Below are 24,868 nucleotides of genomic sequence, written 5' to 3'. Positions count from 1 at the left end.
TCCCCGATGAGAAAACAGCGCCACATTAGTTCCTACTGGCAACAACACTGAAATGTTCCGTTTTTTTCCTTATAATTGGCCTCTATGACCCATATTTCAAAACATTGCTCAAAATAAAACTAACAAAACCTCCATTGGGTGTCACACTTCCACTCTGCTGGCAGCGATATAACGTAGAGTGTGAAAGAGAGATGTAATATATTTTGCTTAGAGATGTCTTCTGTCTGAACTTCTATGTGCAGAATCACCTTGGTGTATCGAAAGACATATTTGGCCGAAGCTAAAAAAGTGACTGCACGTTGTAACTACAGGGCAATAGTAACTCCCACAAAGGGCCCATATTCGACCGTACTGACTGACCTTACTGACGTACGACTTCTTAACAGACCGTCCCCAGTCCTCACACTCAGCACTGGGGCCCCCCAGGGTTGTGTGTTGAGTCCCCTGCTATACACCTTATACACTCACGACTGCTCCCTAGTTCATGACAGCAATATTTTTTTCAAGTTTGCGGATGACACCACATCATTCACATCAATGATGAGTCTGCCTACAGGGATGAAATCCCAAAACTCTCCACCTGGTGCTCCACCAACAACCTGTCTCTCAACACATCTAAGACCAAAGAGGTGGTGGTACACTTCCATAGGAAGAGGACTGACCTTGCCCTGGTCTACATAAATGGGGACGCTGCAGAGAGGGTTAAGGACTTCAAATTCCTGGGGACACACGTCTCACAGGACATCACCTGGGCAACCAACGCCACAGCCCTTGTGAAGAAAGCACAGCAGCGACTGTACTCCAATCAACCTCCCCCAGAAGTTGCTTTTAGCATTTTACAACTGTTCTGTCTGAAGTATCATCTCGCACAACATTCTGGTGTGGTTTAGCAGTTGCACCACTGCTGACAAAAAGGCACTGGACAGAGTCAGGAAATCAGCACAATACATAAATCACACCAGATGCCTGCAGCAGGCAAAACATATAATTATGGTGTTTGCTGAAAGCAAAAACACTATTGTTATTTAACATTAATATCAAATCAAATCAACATTTATTTGTATAGCCCTTTTTACACGCAAGCATGTCACAGAGGGTTTCACATACGCCCATAGAACTGCCCCTCAACCAACCTAAACCCTCAGGGAAGACAAGGAAAAACTCCCAGAAAAACTCACTACAGGAGAAAAAATTGAAGAAACCTTGGGAGGAGCAATTCAGTGAGGGATCCCCTCCTCCAGAGATGGTTGGTGAAAGAGAGGAGCAGAACACAGGCTTAACATAGTCATACAGCAGGGAAGTGTCAATGGGTTTTGAAACACCAAAATCCATTGTTCAACTTGGTAGATGTAGGAAGGGACCAGGAAACTCGCTGTTGACCGTCATGGAGACTGGTTTCCGGTTGGCGACCAGGTCCAGCATTGGCAGATCCACGACCAGGCAGGTGCTGACAGCTCAAACCCCCCACGCCACAGGGGATGTGTGGAGGGGGGACAGAGAGGGGAGAGTAGCGATTAGAGAAGGCCAGGAGCAGCTAACAGTTACAGTCATATTTAGAATGAGATCCCCACCGGTCAAGTGTGGACTAATACAGCAATTTAGCAGAGCAAAAAAAGGGTATTTGATGAAGCCCTAGACACTAAGACAGCGCCAGCCCCCTCGGTTGGAACATGAACTCTGTTCCAGGGGAGAAGAACTCGACAACGATAAGTTATATTTATATAATAAAGGTGAGAATGCCCCGTCCCCCGTTGTCACCAACTAGTAACGGAAACTATAACAATATACAGTAACAGGTTTACTTTATTTGTAAAATCTAGATGTTACATGTGATACACACAAACAAACACACACCCCAGGTTTACATAGAAAGTACATACACACACTTACATTTAACAGTCATAGAATTGACTAAACAAGAACGTTTTTAACCTAATTTTGAATGTCGAAACAGTATCAGCCTCCTTAATTGAGACAGGTAATATGTTCCAGAGAAGAGGTGCTCTATATGAGAACGCCCTGCCTCCAGCAGTTTTTTTCTTAATTTTGGGAACCACCAGATAGCCGGCATCTTGAGATCGAAGTGTCCTTGCGGGGCGATAGGGTGCAAGGAGACCAGAGAGGTAGGGTGGTGCCAATCCATGCAGAGATTTGTAGGTTAGTAATAGCACTTTGAAATCAGCTTTGGCTTGGATAGGGAGCCAGTGTAAAGAGACGAGAGTAGATGTTACGTGATCAAACTTTCTGGTTCTAGTCAATAATCTAGCAGCAGCATTTTGCACCCGCTGTAAAAAATTTTAGTAGGTAACTGGGAGGCCAGAGAACAACACATTGCAGTAGTCCAGTCGGGATGTAACAAATGCATGTATTAGTTTTTCATCATCATCCTTTGAGAGGAATTTTTGTATTTTGGCTAGGTTACGTAGATGGAAAAATGCAGTTCTGGTCATTTGCTTAACCCTGTGAAGCCTGACACATCAACTAATATCCGGAAAATTCTGTTTTTTGTTATTATAGTGTTTATTGGACCTTAAGTCAAAACATATTAAAAAAAATAAAAAATGTACAGTTAGGTCCATAAATATTTGGACATTGACACAATTTTCATTATTTTGGCTCTGTATACCACCACAATGGATTTGAAATGACACAATCAAGATGTGCTTTAAGTGCAGACTTTCAGCTTTAATTTCAGGGTATTTACATCCAAATCAGGTGAACGGTGTAGGAATTACAACACATTTGATATGTGCCCCCCCCCCCCTTTTTAAGGGACCAAAAGTAATTGGACAATTGGCTGCTCAGCTGTACCATGGCCAGGTGTATGTTATTCCCTCATGGGAATTTGTTATTTCATTGACAAGGAGCAGATAAAAGGTCTAGAGTTCATTTCAAGTATGGTATTTGTGTTTGGAATCTGTTGCTGCCAACTCTCAATATGAAGTCCACAGAGCTGTCACCATCAGTGAAGCAAGCCATCGTTAGGCTGTAAAATCAAAACAAACCTATCAGAGAGATAGCAAAAACATTAGGTGTGGCCAAATCAACTGTTTGGTACATTCTTAAAAAGAAAGAACGCACTGGTGAGCTCAGCAACACCAAAAGACCCGGAAGACCACGGAAAACAACTGTGGTGGATGACAGAAGAATTATTTCCCTGGTGAAGAAAAACCCCTTCACAACAGTTGGCCAGATCAAGAACACTCTCCAGGAGGTAGGCGTATCTGTGTCAAAGTCAACAATTAAGAGAAGACTTCACCAGAGTAAATACAGAGGGTTCACCACAAGATGTAAACCATTGGTGAGTCTCAAAAACAGGAAGACCAGATTAGAGAAACATCTAAAAGAGCCTGTACAGTTCTGGAACAACATCCTATGGACAGATGAGACCAAGATCAACTTGTACCAGAATGATGGGAAGAGAAGAGTATGGAGAAGGGAAGGAACTGCTCATGATCCAAAGCATACCACCTCATCAGTGAAGCATGGTGGAGGTAGTGTTATGGCGTGGGCATGTATGGCTGCCAATGGAACTGGTTCCCTTGTATTTATCGATGATGTGACTGCTGACAAAAGCAGTAGGATGAATTCTGAAGTGTTTCGGGCAATATTATCTGCTCAGATTCAGCCAAATGCTTCAGAACTCATAGGACGGCGCTTCACAGTGCAGATGGACAATGACCCGAAGCATACTGCGAAAGCAACCAAAGAGTTTTTTAAGGCAAAGAAGTGGAATGTTCTGCAATGGCCAAGTCAATCACCTGACCTAAATCCAATTGAGCATGCATTTCACTTGCTAAAGACAAAACTGAAGGGAAAATGCCCCAAGAACAAGCAGGAACTGAAGACAGTTGCAGTAGAGGCCTGGCAGAGCATCACCAGGGACGAAACCCAGCGTCTGGTGATGTCTATGGGTTCCAGACTTCAGGCTGTCATTGACTGCAAAGGATTTGCAACCAAGTATTAAAAGTGACAATTAGATTTATGATTATGTTGGTTTGTCCAATTATTTTTGGTCCCTTAAAAAGGGGGGGGCCACATATAAAATGTGTTGTAGTTCCTACACCGTTCACCTGATTTGGATGTAAATACCCTGAAATTAAAGCTGAAAGTCTGCACTTAAAGCACATCTTGATTGTTTCATTTCAAATCCATTGTGGTGGTATACAGAGCCAAAATGATGAAAATTGTGTCAATGTCCAAATATTTATGGACCTAACTGTAATTTACATATGATATTTCATTTGTATCACATTTGATACACCAGGCATATTCGTCAATGTATTTATTGCAACACTACTTTTAAAAACAATATTAATATTAAATAATATTACTTTTTAAAACAATAACAAATGATTTTCACTGCTTTTGGAACATTTGAAGTGGTTTGGTTCTTATTTTTTCCCAAACAGGAACCTTTTTACAGTCTTTGTAATATACATATACCATCAGAAGCTGAACTTGTAAAGTGCAGACAGCATATCTGGGAGGTCAACACTTCCCATGAACTTGTTTTATGTTTCAACAATGGCTGGTCTGGGAACTATTATGTGAGTTTTGGATTTTCAATCACAGTGTTTCACACTTCCCAGGGGTTTAATGCCAAAAAATGAAGAAAGTAGGTCCACAGCTTTGTTTTTGTATATAAAAAACACATAAATTCCAATCTAAATATGTCTTACTATGACATCCTTACTTTTAATTAGTTTAAAATTTAACAAAATAGTGTATTTGGCATTGTGATATGACAATCCAGATTGCATCATGAAATACAGTATATTGGCTATGCGGGAAACTTGGTAAAATATTATAAACCTGCTGTATCATATTTGATACATACATTTTCAACACAATTTTACTATAAAATAATGAATGAAACATTAAGCAATTATAGGCTGCTTCAACACAGTAAATATTCATATTGAAAAATCAGAAACACTATAAATGTTATTCTTACTGTAAACTTTTCAAAATTAGCAACGATCGTCCCTACCGAAAACGAACGAGTCACTTTGTGACGGCGGCCATTTTTAAAATGGTGTTTAAATGCATGATACTGCCTGTAATGCATTGGAAATCTACCAATTGGCAGAAGACATATCTAGGATCGTATGCAACAGTTTTTTTAAGGAAAGTATTGCTCATGATAATGACGTAGAGGTCTCTGAAACTCATGTATCGAATATGATACAAATGGCGCTACTTAATATGGTACTCAAACGAAAGGTCTGGGTCCATTGTGACTCCTAGATTTTTTACCAGCTGGCTTTGAGAGACTTTGACGCCATCTAAGTCTAAGGTCAGATTGGATAAATAATTTCTGTATTTTTTAAGACCGAAAATTTGAATCTCTGTTTTATCCGAATTGAGAAGAAGGAAATTTGCTGTCATCCAAGTTCTTAACCCAGAAACACATTTTTCCATAGCGTGTGGTAATTCTCCAGGCTTTATAGACATATATAGCTGAGTATCATCTGCATAACAGTGAAAATTTACCCCAGAGCTTCTAATTGTTTCCTAAAGGCAGCATATAAAGCGAAAATAACAGAGGGCCTATAACGGAACCCTGTGGTACTCCGTATTTTACAGTGGAACTCCTGGATGAGCAGCCATCATAGTGGACAAATTGTGATCTGTCAGATAGATACGATCTAAACCACTGAAGTGAAGTACCAGAAATCCCAACATAGTTCTCCATACGTTCCAGGAGGATCTCATGATCCACAGTGTCAAAAGCTGCACTTAGGTCTAGGAGAACCAGGACAGAGATAGAGCCTGCGTCAGATGCTAATAGTAGATCATTGACTACCTTGGCTAATGCAGTTTCAGTGCTGTGGTGAAGACGAAATCCAGACTGGAGAGGTTCATAAATCTGATTTAAGGAGAGGTGCTCAGTGAGCTGTTGTACCACAGCTTTTTCAAAAAAATTGGCCTGTAGTTGCTAAGACAACCTTGTTTTTTTTTGAAGGGGCTTAATAATTGCTTGTTTAAAATCGTCAGGGACTTGGCCGGTTATGATAGATTTATTAATAATACTAAGCATGGGTGGTCCAATAATAGGGAGAAGTTCCTTACGGAGTTTGGCAGGGAGGGGATCGAGAAGGCAACTGGTGGGTTTCGATAAATCTATCAGCTTTATGAACGCTTCCATAGAAATAGGGTTAAAGTGAGTGAGAGCCTCAACATGCAGCATGCTTGGTATAGAGGAATATTCAGTGTTCATGGCTATTCCTCCAGGGCTAGCCTGTAGTTTGTCCCTTATTGCATAGATTTTTTGGTAAAAGAATTCTAGGAAGTCATTGGGAGAGAGATCTGTACTAACACCGTGTGTACTTTTCTTAGTGAGTTTTGCAACGGTATCAAATAGGAACTTAGAGTTGTGCTGGTTCTTACTAATCAACTTAGAGAAGTATTCAGATCTGGACCTGATGAGGACTTGCTTGTACTCCTTTAGGCTGTCCTTCCAGGCCAGGCGGAAAACCTCCAATTTAGTGATACGCCACTTACGTTCTAATTTTCTAGTGGATTTTTGAGAGTACGGGTTTCCTCTGAATACCATGGAGCCAATTTCTTTTCTTTTCTTAGGTTTGAAAGGGGCAACATAGTCTAGTGATAGCTGAAGAACCAAATTCAGATCCCTAGTTTTATCATTTAATGATTTATTTGGAACGTTAAGTCCTTTTAGTGCAGCGGGTAGAATACTAGCCAGTTCTAGAATCAGAATCAGAATTCGGTTTATTCGCCATGTATGTTATACAAACACAGAATTTACTGTGGTAGGGAGGTGCAAAACACTAAACATATACAAATCTTAAATTAAGTAAAAGTACAAAAGTTTAACTATTTCTAAGAACTAAACAATCTAAGAATACAACAATTTAAATATAAAATAAAATAGATATGAAAATAAGAATAGAATGAGCAGCGTGAATGGTCAACATAGTGCAATCGGATACTGAGATAAAGTGGCTTATGCATACTGAATTGCCATTAGATGGACTTATAATAGTTAAATAAGTGAATGAATGTCAATGGGAATCCTTGGCCTTGAAGAGGCCAGTAGCAGATGGAAAGAAACTGTTCTTATGGCGTGAGGTTTTGGTCCTGATGGACCGCAGCCTTCTGCCAGAGGGGAGTAGCTGGAACAGGGAGTGACCAGGGTGGGAGGGGTCGGCCACAATCTTCCTCGCACGCCTCAGGGTCCTCGAGGTGTGCAGGTCCTCGAGGGTAGGCAGATTGCAGCCGATCACCTTCTCAGCAGTGCGGATGATACGCTGCAGTCTGCTCTTGTCCTTGGCAGTGGCAGCAGCGTACCAGATGGTTATGGAAGAGGTGAGGATGGACTCAATGATCGTCAGAGATGAGCCCAATGAGGGTGGTGTCGTCCGCAAACTTCAGAAGTTTGACAGACGGATGACTGGAGGTGCAGCTGTTGGTGTACAGGGAGAAGAGCAGAGGGGAAAGGACGCAGCCCTGAGGAGATCCGGTGCTGATGGACCGGGAGTCAGAGACTTGTGTTCCCAGCTTAACGCACTGCTTCCTGTCAGACAGGAAGTCTGTGATCCATCTGCAGGTGGAGTCAGGCACGTTCAGCTGGGAGAGCTTGTCCTGAAGCAGGGCAGGGATGATGGTGTTGAAGGCAGAGCTGAAGTCCACAAACAGGATCCTGGCATAGGATGCTGGGGAGGTGCTGTAGGGTGAAGTGGAGGGCCATGTTAACGGCATCATCCACAGATCTGTTGGCTCTGTAGGCAAACTGCAGTGGGTCCAGGAAAGGGTCTGTGATGGCTTTGAGGTGTGCCAGCACAAGGCGCTCAAAAGACTTCATTACCACAGAGGTCAGGGCGACGGGTCTGTAGTCATTGAGTCCTGTTGGCCTTGGCTTTTTGGGCACAGGTATGATGGTGGAGGACTTGAGACAGGCTGGCACATGGCATGTCTCCAGGGAGGTGTTAAAGATGTAGGTGAACACCGGAGACAGCTGGTCAGCGCAGTGCTTGAGGGTGGCAGGAGAGACAGAGTCCGGCCCAGCTGCTTTGCGGGGGTTCTGCCTCTTGAAAAGTCTGTTAACTTCACCCTCCTGAATGGAGAGAGTTGTCACTGTAGAGGGGGTGAGGGAGGAGGCCTCGTGGGTGGGAAGGGGTAGTTCAGGACAGTCCAATTGTCTTTCAAATCTGCAGTAGAACTCATTCAGGTCGTTCTATAGCTGTGTTTGGGGATATGTAACGGCTAGTAGACATTTTCTGACTGCCTCCAAGGCTCTGGCAGAGGTCCAATTTGAAGGTAACCAGGCAGATAATATAGGATTGTGGGGGTGGACAGTGAGGTCAGAAATCACAATTCCCTGGGTGAGAACTAAATCTAATGTATGCGAGTGCAGATGGGTAGGTTTGGAAACCACCTGTGTGAGACCTGTGGAATCTATTGGAGCACTAAAGGCCTTACTTAAAGGATCATTTGGGTCATCCACATGAATGTTAAAATCACCCATAATTAAGATGTTATCAGTATATGTCACAAGATCGGCACTAAAATCTGCAAATTCCTCTAGGAAGAGGGAGTATGGGCCAGGGGGGGCAGGAGTAGTTTTTAAAGTTGTTGGTGGTTTCATGCAAATTATTTCAAATGTTTTAAAGGTGATCACAGATTTTAGGCTGAGGTTGAAGCTAGCTTCATTTATCATAGCAACACCACCACCTTTCTTTGAGACACCAGGAACGTGTGAGTACGCGAAATCCGGAAGCGATGCTTCATTCAGGGGGGAATATTCATCAGGTTTTAACCAGGTTTCGGTAAGTCCAATCAGGTCCAGGCTGCATTCAGACATCAGATCATTGGGCCTCATTCTCGAACCCAGTTAAGAAGAATTTAAGAAGGAATTTCTTCTGAATTGGATTTAGGAAAACATTCGGCATTCATGAAAGTTTTCTTAAATCTTTCTTAAATGGTTGGTGATTGTGTTCACATCAACTCTACAGACATCCTCGGATTAAAATAATTATAATAATTTACCTTGCTTAGTGTGCACACTGTTAGATCCAGTGGAGAACAATTCCACTGCTCATCTTACTGGTATGATGTTGTATGTGATAAATAAAACCTTTAAATTGCAGTTGGACTTGAACATCATATAAATTCAACCAGGCCATCCAATTATCACTGATCACTCGACCTATTTAACACTTTCCTGCCTGAATATGCATACTTTCTCAATTAATATACCTGAACTGTTTAAACCATTTTGAAGAAAAGAAGTAGGGCTTTCTAATGATATAAATATTTGTATCATTATGTAAGGCAAATCATCCTTTATCAAGACGATTTCACGCAGCCATTTTGACAAATCTTCTCCGTCTGCAATACTTCATTAGAAAACCTAATTTTTAACCACTTTCAATACAAGATAGAGGAAAAGTTAGAGCGTTTGAAACATACATAATTTCGTGGTGAATTCAGAACAGCAGACAGATTTGCGCAATTCCTCTCAAACCATTTCCAAACGAATGTTTGGAAATGGTTTGGTTTCAAGTTATCCGACATCGACCAACAAACAGTAGCCTACTCTGTAAATTGTGTCGTCGAATTGTGGTAGCCAAAGGTGGAAACACTAGCAATCTTTTTCACCACCTGAAAGCCATGCATGTGCGCGAATATGAACAATCTACCAGAATGCATTTAACAAATCTAATGCCAGGTTGGTTAGAATTGTGAAATGTTTATTGTAGGCCAACAGAATAGAATATTCAGCCATGTAATAATTGTTTATAACTAACTCACTACAACTATTTAACAAAGTTTTCTTGCGATCCCATAAACATAGGTCAGTGCTTCCGAATTATACCGTGATAAACATTTTAGGCCATACCGCCCAGCCCTACTGTGTTATCCGGTCAGCAATGTGGTGTGTACATTATTTTATGGGTATTTATCATGGTGAGTGTTAAGAAACAACATGCCAGTGATTTATTATTGTCTTGACAAAAACTGGAAAGTACTGATGTGCATTTAGCCACATGGACCAACAGACTTGACTGTATTCCAGTATGTGGGTCTGAATGAATAATCAGTCCAAAGTCACCTGTTTAGGTCTCTATTGATATTGTTTCAATATGTTATGTGTATTTGATAACACTTTTTATCTTCCCCTCTCTTTGTTTCCAGCCAAGAAGTATGGCAGTGGAGAATATCTAAACATCTCAAGTATCACCCGGGACCAAGCAGGGGACTACGAATGCAGTGCTCTAAATGACATTGCCTCTCCAGACACCAAGACGATGAAAGTCACTGTCAACTGTAAGTGAACCCATCTTTGTATTCCACTGTAATCTAATACAGTGGTACAATTCCTCTTTGAAATCAATGTTTTATTGATCGATAAGATGTCATGGTCATTTGGTGAACCAACAGTCAGAGTTTCAAGTTTCTTTATATTTAACAAGAGAATTCCCCCTTTGACTGTACAAAGGTGTTTAATTCATAGCAAGGAAGTGTCTGGCTGTCATAAGGACTATGACATTATGTAGGTAATGAGTCTTTCAAAGTGTGAGGGGATGTTAATGAGCACCCAGAGCATTAATGAATGATACTGCTTTAGTCATCACTGTCACATGGAAATTAGCTGAGGCGGAAGAGTGCTTGACAATTATTTCTGTTTTCTCCTCCTCTGCTTTCACTCTTTGTCCCCTGCATTTCACTCCCCTAGACCAGTGGTTCCCAAACCTATTGCATCACGCACCCCTTTCTAGTGTTTGACACCTGTCAAGCACCCCCCAACACCTTACTCTGATTAAACTTAAAAATGTTAATTGCTAAAAGGCCTATGTCTCACTCCTACTGTCCCTTGATTTCTTTAAAGTGACCGTTTTTAACCATGTGTCCATTTTGATGAATGTAGTAAGCGAAAAAATTAATGAATGAATTATCACTTAACGCCTAATATGAACAAGGCGGGGCTATTGTGACACAGACGTGCTTGTAAAATGAAATTAAATCATGAGTAATTTACAACTTGTAATGGGAAATTGTATTGCTCAATAAAACCTTGACGTGTGCATTTTTACCTCCGAGTTTATAAAGTCACAAATTTGCGGAAAAAAAGTAATTTTGCGAGAATTATTATTATTTTCTTTCAAGGAACCTCATCGCTTCAGAATCAGAATGGGATTTATTCGCCATGAAAGTTTGCAGACAAGGAATTTGCTTTGGCAGGAAGGTGCATACTTAAGCAATAAGGTACGAGAGGCAGTACATTATCGTCAATTAAGTACGTGTTCCAGGGTGTTGTTAGGCCCGACGCCCTTGAGTACCTTATTGCTTTTATAATACGGTTACCAGCTAAATTATAAATAGTAAATAAATAGTAAGCTGTCTTTCAGCACAAAATAGTTATAGCCAACAAACGTTGTGTATCCATTTCAGTAGACGAGAGAAAATAGTCCCGTACGTGTGGCTGTTGCTATGCAACGGACAAACAGCACTGTGAACTTCACATTTGTTAGCCTAGCTAGATCTCGCACCATCTCATTCATTCTCAATGCTCATTTTATAAAAGTTGCCTTTAAAATGACAACAATGACAATGGGACACTTTCAATAAAATAATATTTAATTTAAACATTAGGCCTAAACATTCTAAATCATTCAAATGTAGGCACTGGGTATAGGCTATACTATAGTTACGAGTTACTCGATAGAATAAGGGCAAACAGTGTTTCTTTCGTTGCGCAACATTTCAAAGACCTCAATTTCTTTTTTGTCTATAAGAGCATGACGCCCACCTGAATCATCCTCTTCGGCTAACCATTGATCAAAAGTCATCCCCCCCAAAAGATCGAAGTTAACATGAAACATGTTGTTGTTGTGATTACTGTCAAGCTTGAAATGAATAACGGTCGTGCACAATCTAACCGTTATTTTGATAACGCACCAATACGGAACGCTCCTCATCTTAATTGTAAATAGTTGTACAGTTACTTTTTGAGTGCGCACTAATATGGAACGCTTCCCTTTTAAGGTAAATGTAAAAAGGCGCACAGTACTTTATCGCTCAATAATGCACACCCTGGAACTCCCTCTCAACCAATCAGAATGCTTGATTTCATCCACCCGTATTATAAAATAAACATATAGGGACCTAAAATTTAAATATGTGGACTATCTATACTAAGGCTACATAAACTAGCAGTACTAAGTGGAATTATAATTAAATAAAATATAAAATAAAATATAAGTTGCCGTAATTTACAATACAAAAATACAAATATTACAAAAAATACAAATGTACAAGATACAATTTTGTAATGCAGTGCAAAAAGCAGTGTGTTTTAAGCAGGAAGTCATTAGAGTCAGTGTGGTCCCTGACTCTAATGACTTTGGTGTTCACTTTGCATGGTCAACCTCATCACATCACAGACGCCGCCGCTTGCCATGTATAAAGCCTGCAGTTATGGATGCCTGATCAAATTATACTTTTCAATAGGTTCGTGGTTCAACAGGACACAGCCAAGATGCTGCGCTCTTCAAAGCTGATCCACACCTCGAGGATCGATTAATTTGAGGATCTGTCGTATCGTGTCCTGTTGAACCACAAATTGAATTTGAATTTCCCGTAGATGTAACCAGCGATATCCTTGCATCTGTCCATTGCATTGTAGTTCCTGATGTACAAAAGCCATCACCTCATCCAAATAAGTATGATGTTTCCTTCTGAATAGGCCCAAATCACGGCAATGTCTTTTCAAAGTCTGAATGCTTATTACAATCTGGTGATTCTGAGAAAAATTTGGAGTAGAGCTAGCCTATTTCCTTATTGCTGAATCCTATTGAAAAGTATAATTCTGACTTTCTTCTCGCAAAATTTACAACTTTAATCTCAGAATATTACCCCCCCCCCCCCCGCCCCTCCTCCGGATCAGTTTACCTCAGTTGAATACATAAAAATATTTTTGAATCAGGTGTGTTGGAACAGGGAAATATCTAAAACATGCAAGACAGGGGAGGGGGTACTTGAGGACCAGGGTTGAGAAACATACTGATACATAATGCCATTTTGTTGTTTGTAAGTGCATGTGTCAAATGGCGACTAAGTATTTTTGTGAATGGTGCACAAACAAGCTTGACTTGAGATGGATTTTTTTAATCCAATCTTTTACAGCTCTTCTGAAACACAGACTAAGTTAAAATATGGCGTGCCAATTTGTAAGTAAGTAAGTAAGACTTTATTTATATAGCACATTTCATAAAAGAATTGTAGCTCAAGGTGCTTTACATAAAATCAATAAAAACAATAATACAAGTGATAAAAGTAATAATTAAAATAGCAAATTATAAAAACAATAATATAACTAATAAAAGTGATAAACTTACTTAAATGCTTCGGTAAAAAGGTAGGTTTTAAGCTGTCTTTTAAAAATGTCTAGCGTATTTGCTTCCCTAATATTTATGGGTAATTTGTTCCATAGTATTGGGGCGTAATTGGCAAAGGCCGAATCACCAATCTTCTTATGACTGCTTCTGGTGACCTCTAATAGGCCTGCATTTGATGATCGCAGTGTTCTAGCTGGGGTGTAGTTTATAAGGGAGTTAGCAATGTAGCTAGGTCTTTGTCCGTGTAGAGCTTTGTATGTGAGGAAAAGGACCTTAAAGTCAATTCTGAAGGTAACGGGGAGGCAGTGTAAAGTAGCTAGGACAGGACTAATGTGTTCTCTCCTTTTAGTTTTGGTTAATAATCTAGTTGCAGAATTTTGAATGAGCTGTAGTCTTTCAGTGGTTTTCTTGGGAAGACCAGTGAAAAGTGTGTTACAGTAGTCCAGCCGGCTGGATATAAAAGCATGAATAAACTTCTCTGCATCATTTTGGTTTATGAATGGTCGTACCTTTGCTATATTCCTCAGGTGAAAGAAAGATATTTTGGTCACTTTATTAATGTGAGAGTTGAAATTCAAATCTGAGTCCAGGATTACACCGAGACTCGTCACCTCTGGTTTAAGACAGGGGGTTAAGCCTCCTAGATTCTTAGTAAGCATCTCTCTTTTGGATTTGGGGCCACACACAGTAGTAGGACTTCGGTTTTGTCTTCATTTAATTTAACAAAGTTATCATTCATCCATTTGTTTATTGCCAATAGGCAGTTGGTAATGGAATTCATGGCCGTTTGTGATGATGACCGGTATGTCCAATGAAATAGCATGGTGGCTGTCCTAGTGTAGCTTTTCTTTGTATTTGTTTGTACATCAAATCAAATTTATTTGTATAGCCATTTTTACACGCAAGCATGTCACAGAGGGCTTCACATACACCCCTGCTGCTTCAGCATTCCAAGTATTATTCTTTGAATCTTTATTGTTGGAATGCTGCTTCAGCATTCCAAGTATTGTTCTTTGAATCTTTATTCAACTTATTGTTGGAATGCTGCTTCAGCATTCAAAGTATTGTTCTTTGAATCTTTATTCAACTTATTATTATTTATATTCTATTGCTTCCGTGGCACCTTTCAGCGCCTTCAAATCTTCAGCTATTAAAACCGTTCAGCTATTAAAAAATTCAGCAGTTTCAGGCCATGGGTGCTATGACTTTTCAGCTTTGTACCTCTTATGCTTGAATTAATATAAATCAATATTCATAATATTTTTAACATGGGTTTCCAATGGAGTTTTCTTTCAAATCCTCTCAAACTTCTTTAAACTTCTTCAACTTCCAAATCCTTCTTCTTCCTCAATCTTTCAGCTAGAGCCACCATTTAAACTTTAAAATGTTGACAAAACCCTGAACTATTTTTAAATAATTCAGCTTTTTGATATCCCTTTCTGAGATTTACATGGGTGTGTACGTGAAACCCTAGAGTGCAGACTGAAACGCTTAAGGCCGATATATGGGAACGCCCTCGTCTCCGTGGAACGCCCTCTTCGAGCTCTCCGTCAGCCCTCGGAGAGCCCCGGGGAGCTCGACGTGCACCTCCTGAATTTTCTAACTATCCGTCGTAATTTCGGAGAGCGACGGAGAGCTACGGAGACCCCCTTGGCTGTGATTGGTCAGTATTAAGAACCGCTTGCGTCAGGTGCGGGGGGCGGGGTTGCCGTGATAAACAGGACGAACAGAATCCTTTGACCGCCATTGCTGTAAGTTTTTACAATTCATATTTCAGCTAAACAGTACATGTAAATCAGCATCTGAATTAAAATGTGACGAGAAATGGGCAGTGTAGTTGCTGAAAATGTGCGTATTTTATTGATGAAACGGCTAATTTGCTCCGACTTCTCGATAATCTAGGTAAATAAACACTCCACGACGACTTACAAAAAACCGTTGCGCCACCTACTCTTCAGGCGGTGAATTGTTTTCAGCACCCACAGCCTACGGAGAACCATAAACGAAGTCTATCCGTCCGTATCCGTGCGTATCCGTGCCCCCGCCTATCCGTAAACGGAGACACAGAAGCATATTTCGGCCTTTAGAGTGGAGGCCTGAGCTTCAGATGTCGTTGAAAAAATATTTCTAGTTTGCCAGCATTGCCACAATTTTCGCTCTTCTTGCTTCATTTTTGGATCAATAGATAGCTAATTTTGTGCTGGTTGTAGACAGTTGTCTGTTGAATCCAACAGACGTTCACATTTGTTCAGAGCCCCACGAAAGCGAGACAAAGTCCAACTCTCGCCCCATAGATACCAATGCAAATCTGGTGACAAAATCGTCAGAGAAAGCAAAAAGAACAAGATTTTGAAACTGCCGGTAGAGTCGTATTTCTGACCGCACAGACATATAAAGGACATCTCTGGTTTCGGCAGAGTCTTGGGACTCGGAAAATATATTTTTGGATTGGACGTATAGTTTTGCGTCTAAGTTAACTAGTTTGAGGTGTGGATTCTAGCTCCATTTCTGTTATTCTCTACCCTCAGCTGGTTAGCAATCATAGCTGCACCATCACCGTGGCAACGACAGACACGCACCACTCAGTCTCTCACACAGGTGATTTGTATTAGCTGATTAGTGGAGTCACAAGACAGAGCTATTCAGTCAACTTGTCTCATTAAAAGACTAAGAGCACTATAATTTCAGCTACTAAAACGAATATACTACTTCTACTACTTCTACAGTTGAACAGGGAGTCAGGTGGCTGACCGGTGAGGGAAACGGGCTAGTAATCCGAAGGTTGCCAGTTTGATTCCCGGTCATGCCAACTGACGTTGTGTCCTTGGGCAAGGCACTTCACCCTACTTGCCTCGGGGGAATGTCCCTGTACTTACTGTAAGTCGCTCTGGATAAGAGCGTCTGCTAAATGACTAAATGTAAATGTAAAATGTAACAGTTCAGCTTTCAGCTTCTCCCGCATTGTAGGCTATTTAAGCTCTTAGCTTTGTTAGATGATGCAGTTCAGCTGCCACACTGCCTCTTGAAATTCTACTATTTCTTCGATTACTTCACAACGTTCAAACTTATTCTCCCGCATTGTATTTAAGCACTTAGCTTTGTTAGATGATGCAGTTTAGCTTCCACACTGCCTCTTTTGTGTGACTCACACATTTTTTTAATTCATTTCAGCTTTCAGCTTGCGGGTATTTTTTTATTCTGTAGCCTATTTTCAGCAATTTAAAAACAAATAATTCATATTTCAGCATTACAACGCATTTTCTGCAGGAAATGCACCTTCTAGTTGTGAGAATGCTGTTCAGCATTCTCACTATTGTTTTTCGAATTTCTTAGTTCTTCCGCCGTTTTTTGTCCTTTAACTAGTCCTGCATACTTTCACCGATTCCTACAATTAATGTATCAAAACGTTCAGCTCCTTCAGGAGATGTGTGCTATGTCTTTTGGTATTTCTCACTCCTATACTTTTTAAGATATTAAGGTTTTTGTGCAAATTATTCTCCCATTAAAAGTAATGGTAAATCCTTTCAAATCATTAAAAAGCTTCCTCCTCTTTCAAACGTAACTACTTCAGCATACTTTCAGCTAGAGACTCCATTCAACCTTTAAAATGTTCACAAGACATTCAGCTATTCCCAATTGATTCAGCTTTTTGAAATATTCAGCCAATTTTGAATTATGACCGTTTCAAATACATTAAACCTTTTGCTCATTCTTGATTTTTATGAAATTCCTCTAACGTTCATATAGTTTAACTTACAGAAACAAGTTATACCTTAAAATGTAGGAACATTTGTCCTCTTTAAGCCAATGTAACTACTAAAGAGCTCACATTTACAGATTTTCAGCTATGAGCCTTGAAGCGAGAGCAGCCTTTCAAATTCTCTCACTAACTTCAATGGAGAGGTGGGTAAAATCCGTAAGAGAAAGGAAGACGGAAGAAGTTAACCTAGACGCAAAACTATACGTCCAGTCCAAAAATTATATTTTCAGAGACCCAAGACTTTGCCGAAACCAGAGATGTCCTTTATATTTCTGTGCGGTCAGAAATACGACTCTAACGGCAGTTTCAAAATCTTGTTCTTTTTGCTTTCTCTGACGATTTTGTCACCAGATTTACATTGGTCTCTATGGGGCGAGAGTTGGACTTTGTCTCGCTTTCGTGGGGCTCTGAACAAATGTGTACGTCTGTTGGATTCAACAGACAACTGTCTACGACCAGCACAAAATTAGCTATCTATTGATCCAAAAATGAAGCATGAAGAGCGAAAATTGGGGCAATGCTGGCAAACTAAAAATATTTTTTCAACGACATCTGAAGCTCAACTCTAAGCGTTTCAGTCTGCACTCTAGGCTTTCGGAGAGGCAGTTAGAACCGAAACTGTACTGTACTGTAGCTAGTGATACGTGCCAGTGGAGCGAGTAGTACATGACAGTGGCTTTAGTGACAGTCTGCTTTACATTACAGTCACACCATTACACTATATGCAATATAATGTCTAAATCGACTACTTTGTATGGTGAGCTTGTAGTGAGACATCAAAAGTATGGTTTGGAGTCTGTTAGCACGAACAGTTTAACTTATTTTTTTAAATAAAGGTTTATAGCCTGTTCTATTCTAAAATGGCCGCGGGGCAGTTACACAACAGTAAACAAAAGCTGCAAGACACCCAATGCAACTGCCACGAGACACTTGCGTACCACTATCAACAGAACAGTAACTGTCATGTACCAGTGGAGGCGCTGTCACGTACCACTAGCTACTATCATGTACCAGCGGAGGCACTGGCATGTACCACTAGCTACTGTTACGTACCACTAGCTCCACTGGCACGTATCACTAGGTGCCAGTAGAGGCACTGGCATGTACCACTAGCCACTGTCACATGCCAGTAGAGGCACTGGCATGTACCACTAGCCACTGTCACATGCCAGTGGAGGCACTGGCATGTACCACTAGCTACTGTCACGTACCACTCGCTCCACTGTCACGTACCACTCGCTACAGTACAGTACAGTTTTGGTTCTAACCGCTACTGGGCTTTCACGTACACACCCATGTAAATCTCAGAAACGGCTTGAAAAAGTCATGAAACATAATCAGTGATATTGAAAAAAGTTGAATAAATATCAAAAAGCTGAATATTTAAAAAATAGTTTAGGGTTTTGTCAACATTTTAAAGTTTAAATGGTGGCTCTAACTGAAAGATTGAGGAAGAAGAAGGACTTGGAAGTTGAAGAAGTTTTAAGAAGTTTGAAAGGATTTGAAAAAAAACTCAATTGGAAAACCATGTTAAAAATATTATGAATATTGATTTATATTAATTCAAGCATAAGAGGTACAAAGCTGAAAAGTCATAGCAGGAATGGCCTGAAACTGCTGAATTCTTTGATAGCTGAACGGTTTTAATAGCTAAAGATTTGAAGGCGCTGAAAGGTGTCACGGAAGAAATAGAATAAGAATCAGAATATGAAGAAGTTGAATAAAGATTCAAAGAACAATACTTGGAATGCTGAAGCAGCATTCCAACAATGAACAAAAAACATTTTAGACATTCTCAGAACAGGGTTCTGAGTAAATGCAGCTTTTAATCCATCAAAGATTTGCTGAGATACGACCCAACTTCCTGTTTGCCGGCTTTCCCGCAGATTTTGATTGGCTGTACCGATCAAACCGTTTCGAAAATCAAAAATAATTTTTTCTATTTGACCTTGGCTGAAAATGGAAGATTCTATAGCTAAGCTATGTCAGTTATAGCTACGCTAGCTTAGCTATAGAATCTTCAATTTTCAGCCAAGGTCAAATCATATAATATGACAATGTCGCTCAGTTTAGCTAATATTGGGTTAACACGACAACGCGAACGTTTGCTGATAACACACGCCCTCCGATAATTAACGTGAAGTGATCAATAATAGGAGACGAATGTCGGAGCAAAAATGTATGCTTTAAACGACGGGACAGAAGATAACTTGATCGACTACACACAATAAAGGCAAATTGCTTCACACATTGACAAGTGGTCTTGATCACTTTTGAGGAGTTTAGCTCACCTTTATGAAACACGAACGTTAGCTGCGCTGCTGCGTGCATCGAACACATGACATTCCAGTAACTTCATTCCATGCTGTGTGTTCAAATGCTTCTTCATATTTGTGGCATTTCCTACCTTCGACGAAATAGACTTTTTACACGTGTTACAAGTGGCGTTGTTGTCATTTTGTTGTGTGAAATACAACCAAACTTTATAACGCTTCTGCCTAGTTGCCATGTTTGCTGCAGTCTGAATAAACTATAAAGGTTTGCGCATGCGCAACGGCACAGAGAACCGTTAGCAGAATCGTTAGAATTTGGCTGATGATTCCAAGGAATCGGTTCACTGGGAATCGGTTCTAAACAAGAACCGGTTCTCGATACCCATCCCTAGTTGTACCTGGCTTCCTTTGCAGTGTCTTACAGTCTCGCTAAACAGAAAACCAGTGACATGGCAGGCTCGTTGGCTTTGGCTGGATTTGAACTTCTTATGTTGCCCTTGCCAGGACACCATTTATCCTAGTGAGCTATTCTCAGTGCTGGAAATTACTGTGTTCAGTTACTGTGTAAAAATATAATCAGTTTTTCAACTGGCAAGCGGTTGTCAGATTTGGCCCAAGTTTAAACAGCTGTAATTCAGTCCTATTTTGACATGTCAATGTGATTGTGGTCTGAAAATAATCTGTGCCAAATTTGGTGAATATTGGAACATTTTGTTGGAGGAATAGAGAAAAAACTTTTTATGAAACGTAAAATGGCGGCCGCATCAATTCATCTGGTATCACAAGTTAACATGTGTCAGACAAGGGATCGCCTGCTAGCGGTTAGATGACACAACCTTTTGTTGTCCTCTTTGGAACAGGGTCCCGAGCACCTGTACCAAGTTTGATGTCAATTCAGCAAATATTTCCTGAGATATGATCTCGCTTCCTGTTTTGGCGGCTTCATTGCCAACTTTGATCAGCTTTACCGGAAAAACAGTTTTGAAAATCAAAAACCATGTGAAAATGTTTGTGAGGCTTGATCTGAAGATAATTGGTGCCAGATTTTTGCTTATTGCAGCGCCACCTAGAGGTGAAATGGCATGAACTATTGGACCTCTTTAGAACAGGGTCCCTAGTCCTTATACCAAATTTGGTGTCAATGCAGTAAAGAGGTGCTGAGATATGACCTCACTTCTTTTATGGTGGCTTGGTTGACGACTTTGATCGGTTTAGAAAATCAAAAAAACGTGATGTATTTTGTGAGACTTGGTCTGGAGAGGGTCTGTGCCAAATTTGGTGAAGATTGGACAACTTTATAGGAGGGGTAGCGAAAAAACGTTATATTAAAAATGGCGGCCACATCAATTTGGCCACATCAATTTGATTGGCTGTAACTAACTAACAATTTCGAATATCAAACTAACTGATCTAAATAACTTTTGTGAGGCTTGGTCTGAAGATCATCTGTGGGAACTTTGAAGAAGATTCAACAAAAATTGTAGGAGGAGATACGAAAAAACGCTTTTCCTTAACATTCAAAATGGTGGAGAATCTATATAACTGGGTATGACGTCATAGAGTGCGTTGGACTCGTCTTGATCCAGGGAATACAACGATACCTAATTTTCGAAAAATGAGACATGTGGTTCAAAAGTAAAGTGTGTAAACACACCTTCAACTTTGACCCATTGGTGGCGCTAGAGGGTTTGAAATTGAGACATGAAATTGATGAGGGGACTGGCCCCAAAGAGTGTGCCAAATTTCACAACTTCTGACAATACGGTTCTAGGGGCTGCCATAGACTCCCATGGCAGAAGAAGATGTAATAATAATAACTAGAGAGGGTACAATTTCTGGGGAAATTGTAGGGTGTGCTTGCTTGCGTCGGTTGCACAGGGGTACGTTTTTGAATGACATTTTTACAACTGATATTTCTGTATATTTTATATAAAAATTAATACTTATTATTTATAAAGATTACATAGATTTAAAAGCATTTTTTTTTGCTGCTCATTTACAACTGAAAATACGAGTGAAGTGTAGAATGAAATAGATGTCTTCTCATTTCCCCTGCAAGAGGTAGCCTCAACGTTGAATCAAAACGAATAAATTTGGCAGACCTAAAAATTGACCTAATCTCTATGACTTAAACGTCATCTTAAGTTTTTCCCTTCTCATGATATTTTCAGGCATTTAGCCTACTCATTGCATTCATTCATTAATAAAGAACCCCCTTTGGAGATTATTCTACGACGTTACCCGGCAGTAGAAGATGGAATCGCGATTCAAACAGTACCATCTGCTAACTGAAAATATGCCCCCCAAAACGTAAATAAGCTTGACATTTATTTAGTGGAAAATCGCTCATTCATAAAAAGCTCACTGGTAGCGATCATTGTCAGTAACAACGCAAAATGCGATATAGCCCTGTGTGGAGAAGCTGCCCCGGTAAATTGTACTACTACGGTAAAGTACTAGACTACTGTTCGTCTTGGTAGCGATTGCGTTGGTTGAATTGGATTTAACGTTCCGTTGTACGGTTTAAGCTGAAATTAATTATTTTCATGAACAGATTGACAACGTTTAGGCTGTGGCAATGAAGTTCAGGTTAGTAGTTAGATAGACTTTTGATTTAAGTAAGGGGAGCGCCGAACCTGTTCTGTCGCCGTTTGACTTCCTAAACAGCTGTGTAGTGTAGATGTTTTTGTAGTGTGTCTCGCGTAAGCTACAGCGTTGCAGTGAGCTACACTGGTTTGAAACCACAGGTAATGGTAATTTCACCAACAAATCGTTTACTAATGTCAGAATAAATCCTACAACGAAAATGTATATGTGAGGAATGTTTAATTTAACGATTGAAAACAGATAACGCTAAATCATAGACCACTGTAGTATATGTTGCCCGGGCAACACAGGCTAATGTCATGATGCTAATACTTCAGTGAAATAGTAGACTACTGTTTCCGAAAGTAGATGTACTTCCTTAATAATATCAGCTTATACTGTACATTACACATCACAATTGTGTGTCATATCACAAAGTAAAATGAGTAAATAGTTATCACCCTGGCCTCTTTTCTTGTGGCGTTTCTGCAGCTGCCTTGCAGTAAAGCTATAGTTAGCCTAGCTATTCCCCAAGTTAACAGATGCGAAACGAATGTTCTGCCAAAGGTAGTCACGCGTGTTTTCGTGACGTTAGTGACGCAGTGACGTTAGTAACGTCAGTGACTGTGGCTAGCAAATTAGCCACCCTTAGCTTCACTTTTCGCCACAAAAACTTAACTTAAGCCTAAACCATGCAACGGAACGTAAATTCCAATAGAAGCAACTCAATCGCTACCAAGACGAAACTTTTGACACCTACGTTGTCTATGTAGGCCAAATATTGACTGAGTTTTAGGGGGGAAAAAATAAAGAAAAAAATAAATAATAATATATATGTGAGAGAACAAAGGTTGTGCCCTTGCCGAAGGCAAAGCACACCCAACTAGAGAGGGTACAATTTCTGGGGAAATTGTAGGGTGTGCTTGCTTGCGTCGGTTGCAGGTGGGTCTGTCCTCTAAGTTTTTCCCTTCTAGTGATGTTTTCAAGCATTTAGCCCATTGCATATGTCATTAAGAACCCCCTTTGAAACAAGCTACTGTAACAACGTTGTCACTGGCAGTATATTTCAGATGGAATCGCGATTCAAACAGTACCGTCTGCTACTGAAAATATGCCCCCCAAAACATAAATAATAAGTTTGACATTAATGTAGGGGGAAAAGGCTAATTCAAAATAAGTTTGCTAGAGGCAAGCTAGCTGCTGTTACTCCACGTCACTGATTGTTTGAAAGCGCCGGAAATGAGAACGTTTCTTTTGACATGAAGTTTAGCTGTGGCATTGAAGACAGTACTACACACTGCCAGTGGGCGAGCCGAGTCTGACTGAGGCTAACGTCAAAACAAGCCGCAATGTCACTCAAATTCCAAGTTTTACACAAATCACAAAAATATGCTGACCCTCTTTAAAACACTGCCCTCCTTCTGATTTTTGATGTAGAATTGAGTCTGGTACGAAATTAAGAAAATACTCATCAGAGATCGACAGCTGACGCAATCATCAACAGAGGCTGACGGGGCTCTCACGTAGCAAACCAATCAAAGTTTTTACAGCAACCTACATTAAAATCTCACCATCTGGCTGTCTTCACAATAGTCATATCGTCATAACATTGCCCTCCTTCTGTTTTTTGGTGTAGAATTGACCAAACTATAAAATTACGAAAATACTAGACTACTATGACGCTTGCATGGCTGCTGCCTAGGCAGTCTCACGGGTGACCCGCACTCGCTCGAATTACAAAGACTTTCACAACCTAAATCAAACGAAACTTTTGACACATAGGTTGTCTATGTAGTCCAAATATTGAATGATCCTCAGGGGGGCGAAAAGAAACAATAAGAAATATATATGATAGAGAACAAAGGTCGTGCCCTTGCCAAAGGCAAAGCACACCTAATAAGAATAAGAATAATAAGAATAAGAACACGTAGAAACACTTAAGGTGGCTTCGCCGCTTCGCGGCTTGGCCACCAAATATAGCTGCAAGCAGCAATGGCGGATTCCTCCAAAACATTGCGAACCATTGAAAAATGTATATTCTTCACAAATTGTCACTGTATAGAAAAATCCATGCTGCAGACTTACCAATGGGGTACCAAATCTGACCAAATCCAAATAAAGCTGCAAGCAGCAATGAGGTGGCCAAGCAGTCAAATGACCCAGAAAACATTTTAGACATCCTCAGAAGAGAGCAACGAGTACACGCAGCAAGTTTGGTGTGAATCCATCAAAGATTTGCTGAGATACGACCCAACTTTCTGTTTGCTTTCTGTTTACGGAACATTTTGATTGCCTGTACTGGGCAAACGGTTTCGAAAATCAAAAACCATGTGATAGCTTTTGTGAGGCTTGGTCTGAAGATAATCTCTGCTGAATTTGGTGAAGATTGGACTACATGTGTAGGAGGAGTAGAGAAAAAAAGTTTTTCAATTAATTCAAAATGGCGGCCGCATCAATTAGGCTATTATAGGGAGTCAGGTGGCTGTGCGGTTAGGGAATCGGACTAGTAATCAGAAGGTTGCCAAATCGATTCCCGGCCGCGCAAAAAATAAATGACGTTGTGTCCTTGGGCAAGGCACTTCACATTTAGTCATTTAGCAGACGCTCTTATCCAGAGCGACTTCACCCTATTTGCCTCGGGGGAATGTCCCTGTAATTACTGTAAGTCGCTCTGGATAAGAGCGTCTGCTAAATGACTAAATGTAAATGTATTATCACAAACTAGAACGTGCATTTCCTGCAGAAAATGCGTTGGAATACTGAAAGATGATTTATTTATTTTTATTGCTGAAAATACAGAAATTAGAAAATACCCGCAAGCTGAAAGCTGAAATGAATTTCAAAAATGTGTGAGTCACACAAAAGAGGCAGTGTGGAAGCTGTTA

The 24,868-nt window shown here is 40.3% G+C and overlaps 1 protein-coding gene across 2 annotated transcripts in view; it reads left to right on the top strand.

The window, feature by feature from the left end:
* Nucleotides 1–24,868, top strand: part of negr1 (neuronal growth regulator 1) — a 202,339-nt gene that overhangs the window by 95,902 nt on the left and 81,569 nt on the right. For both annotated transcript variants that reach the window (XM_067230073.1, XM_067230072.1), the window contains exon 4: nt 10,162–10,293. In XM_067230073.1, the coding sequence (XP_067086174.1) occupies nt 10,162–10,293 (132 nt within the window). The remainder of the gene's footprint in view (nt 1–10,161; nt 10,294–24,868) is intronic.

Source organism: Osmerus mordax, chromosome 26, assembly GCF_038355195.1.
Source record: "Osmerus mordax isolate fOsmMor3 chromosome 26, fOsmMor3.pri, whole genome shotgun sequence".
Taxonomy (NCBI): Eukaryota; Metazoa; Chordata; class Actinopteri; order Osmeriformes; family Osmeridae; genus Osmerus; species Osmerus mordax.
This window is presented reverse-complemented; position numbering and strand designations above follow the sequence as displayed.